Source organism: Poecilia latipinna, unplaced genomic scaffold (assembly GCF_001443285.1).
Source record: "Poecilia latipinna isolate Pla-1442-1.1 unplaced genomic scaffold, P_latipinna-1.0 Scaffold475, whole genome shotgun sequence".
NCBI lineage: Eukaryota > Metazoa > Chordata > Actinopteri > Cyprinodontiformes > Poeciliidae > Poecilia > Poecilia latipinna.
The window spans coordinates 124,483-127,989 of record NW_015113091.1 but is presented as its reverse complement, the minus strand read 5'-3'; the positions used below and the strand labels follow the sequence as shown (position 1 = coordinate 127,989).

The 3,507-nt window shown below is 57.3% G+C and overlaps 1 protein-coding gene across 1 annotated transcript in view; it reads right to left on the bottom strand.

Annotated features, from left to right (window-relative positions):
- The window catches only part of cd109 (CD109 molecule), a 22,335-nt gene that overhangs the window by 6,329 nt on the left and 12,499 nt on the right, over positions 1-3,507 (bottom strand). The window contains exons 20-27 of the mRNA XM_015039523.1: positions 2,925-3,143; positions 2,382-2,514; positions 1,790-1,966; positions 1,640-1,721; positions 1,344-1,572; positions 1,093-1,264; positions 825-1,015; positions 594-749 (exon numbers count right to left, since the gene is read on the bottom strand). Coding sequence (XP_014895009.1) covers positions 594-749; positions 825-1,015; positions 1,093-1,264; positions 1,344-1,572; positions 1,640-1,721; positions 1,790-1,966; positions 2,382-2,514; positions 2,925-3,143 — 1,359 coding nt within the window. The remainder of the gene's footprint in view (positions 1-593; positions 750-824; positions 1,016-1,092; positions 1,265-1,343; positions 1,573-1,639; positions 1,722-1,789; positions 1,967-2,381; positions 2,515-2,924; positions 3,144-3,507) is intronic.

Here is a 3,507-nt window from a genome sequence, read left to right as displayed (position 1 = left end):
CAGACTGGGACCAGAATGGGATCAGACTGGGACCAGACTGGGACCAGAATGGGACCAGAATGGGACCAGACTGAGACCAGAATGAGACCAGAATGGGACCAGAATGGGATCAGACTGGGACCAGACTGGGACCAGAATGGGATCAGACTGGGACCAGAATGGGATCAGACTGGGACCAGACTGGGACCAGAATGAGACCAGAATGAGACCAGAATGGGACCAGAATGGGATCAGACTGGGACCAGACTGGGACCAGAATGAGACCAGAATGGGACCAGACTGGGACCAGAATGAGACCAGAATGGGACCAGAATGAGACCAGACTGGGACCAGAATGAGACCAGACTGGGACCAGAATGGGACCAGACTGGGACCAGAATGACCTAGTTGTCAGGAGCGTTTGGTTCTCTTTGGTTCTGGAGTTTGTAGACGGACCCACATTGAACCTCTGATCTTTGGCAGAACTTCTGGCCCAGATTATCGTTCATCGGTCGGATCGACCTGGAGCCGGACGCGGCTCGCGAATATCTGACTAGAAACTAACTTCACTGCGGTAATTTTAGGCACAAATGGTTTATCGTCTCCATGGTTACCTGGCGACTCTGGAGCAGCAGGAAGTTGTTCTGGTCGATGTGGAAGGAGGCGACAACGCCCGAGTCCACGTTGGTTACCGTGACGTCCAGGTCGGAGTGCTCTGACCCCTGCAGAGCGGCGAAGGTGGACAGAGCCTGCAGAGCCACCACCGTGTCCTGGACAGAGGGGAGGGAAAAGAGGCACTGAACTGGACTGAACCCAGTTTAAACCGGTTTACGCCGGTTCCAGACCTGCGTGCTGCCGTATCCTCCCAGGTGGTTCCTCTGCTGGCTCAGCCACTGCATCAGACTCAGACCTTCGTCGACCCGGTTCAGTTCGTAGAGAGAAAGCAGAACGTAGGACGCTATCTCGATGTCTGCCGAGCGAGGTTGCCATGACGATGACAGGCCAGCGTCAGGTGATGACCAGGTCGGGACACCGTCTGCTGTCAGAGAGACAGAGCAGGAAGTCATACGCAACGTCTCCAACCGCGTCGGGACGAAGAGCCAATGAACGTACCCCTCAGGTCAGCTCGGCCAATCAGACGGTTGAGCGCGGCGTGGGAGGCGGGGCTTCCTGCCAGGGCCAGAGCGTAGCTGAGCAGGCTCAGGCTGTAGTTGCTGGAGACGCTCTGGTCCAGCCGGGCCTCCAGGTAGCCGAGGGCAAAGGTCACCTGGGAGGCGTACTGCGCCTGGCAGACAGAGAGCAGGGCGGCAGCTCGTTAGCACCGCTCGCCCCGATAGAACCAGAACCGGGTCGGACCCGCTCACCCTGATGGAGCCGTCCTCCAGGAGGGCGACCAGGACGTAGGCGGTGAGGGACACGGGTCCGTCCAGGCCGCCCTGCAGCTCGGAGTGGATCACGGTTCCGGGCTCCGCCGCGGCGCCGCCCGCCGCCCGTTGCGCCGCCAGCCACGCCGCCGCGCTCTCCAGAACCCGGCCGTCCACGCCAACCCACGGCCGCGCCTGCAGCAGGCAGCGCAGCACGAAGGCCGTCAGCCTGCGCAGAGAGACGGTCAGAGGAGGTTCTGGTCCGGTTCTGGTCCGGTCCCGGAACCGAATCCTACCAGGTGCTGCCTGACGAGTCCTGCTGGCCGAAGGCGCTGAAGGAGCCGTCGGCCCGCTGGTAGGACAGCTGCCGCTCATAACCTGCCGGAGAACAGAACCATCACGACCCGGTTCACGTCTGGGGAGGTTCTGTTGGTTCTGTGTGCTACCTTTCAGCATGTAGTCAGTGGCCCGGTTCTGCAGCGCCGGGTCCAGCGGGCCTCTGGCGCTGAGGTACCGCAGGACATAGACATTTGGAGCGAAGTGGATCATGTTCTGCTCCCCGCAGCCGAACGGCATCTGGACCAGCGAGTCCAGACCGCTGATGGACGGGCCCAGCAGGTCGCCTTCAGCACACACAGGTTAGACGGGCTGAACGGACCGGAACCAGGACACTAACGGTTCTGGAGAGCCAGCCTGGACACCGCCTGCACAGCCGGTACCGATCCAAACTAACAAACAGAAACCGCAGCGACAGAACCGGAAGAGACTGTGGTCCCAGTGACGGGCCGGTTCCCTTCACAGTTCCCACCTGGTCCTTCATTTTGGTCTGATAATAAAATGTGAAAAGTTTTTCACTCATTAAAAAAATTAAGTTGCTTTTAAAGGGTTAAAAACCCAGAAAGTCCAGAATATTTGACCAAGTTAATAATTAGAGAAATAGAAGTTGATCAGTTTGACCCAGATAGAGAAAATCATTCAGCACCAGCCCGTGCGGTCCGGTTGGACCCGGGTCCTAACAGAACCATCAGGTCAACGTACCGATGGCCGTCACCGAGACGCGCTGGCTGCCGTCCACCACGCCTGCAGGGAACCGGAACGCCACGGAACCGGAGCGGCCGGCGGGGAGATCCAGGAGGAGGGAAGAGGAGAAGCTCTGAGGCCGACCTTCAGCCTGACGGGGAACAGAGAAGGACGTGATGACGTCAGGAACATGGAGGTTTAAATTTAAAAATATTCACAACTTCAAACATTCAGGGTTTTATTAGGATTTCTGGGCCTAACGGACTGAGGAACAGTGGAGCCCCATTTATGCTGTCGACCTAAATAAAATGGCCTCCAGCAGTCAGCTGCTTAGTGATCAGGTCCACCTGCAGTGGTTCTGGTTCTGGTTCTGCAGAGGACAACCAGCATCATGGAGACCATTTCTTAAACTTTAAAATTATATCCTGAGAACTTAAGTTTATCAAGTCCTGCTACATATTCTCAGTCTGGACTTTAACTAGGCCATTCTGACCCGTGAGTCAGCTCTGAGAGTGGACGGGGTGTGAATACTTTTGCAGAGTGTTTTGTTCCTCCTCCCACCTTAACCAGGACGGTTGTGCGAACGAAGTCGGCCGCCGCGGAGGACACGGCCTTCACGGCGATGGGGACGTCTCCCAGGACCAGAGGCCTGATGGGAACCAGGACGGTGGCGCCGCCCTCCGGCTCCACCAGGAGGCGCCGCACGCTGGCCATGGCGACCGCCTCGCTGTCCGGGAACACGAACTCGAAGGCGTCGCTCTCTGCGACGATCACGGTGACCTGGAGACAGACAGACGGACGGAGACACGCCCGGATCGGATTCAGCCCTAGACAAAGCTGGCAGGACGTGTTTCTGGGTCGGAACCGCCCGGTTCATTCACCGCTGAAATCAGACGCCATCAGTGTTCCTGATGACGCGCGGAAATATTAGACAGTAGAAGAAGAAAATAAAGAAGAGTTTCTGCCCCGCCCTGCAGATGAAACCATAGACATGAATACCAGACCCTCACTGAGCGCTGAGATCTACGTTACGTCGCCGCCATCTTGTATGTGGCAGCAGATCGGAGCTCCTTCAGTCCTGTTCTGTGTGTTTCAACCGTTTTACGAAACAAACTGGATTCATTGGCTTTACCTTCCACAGGTA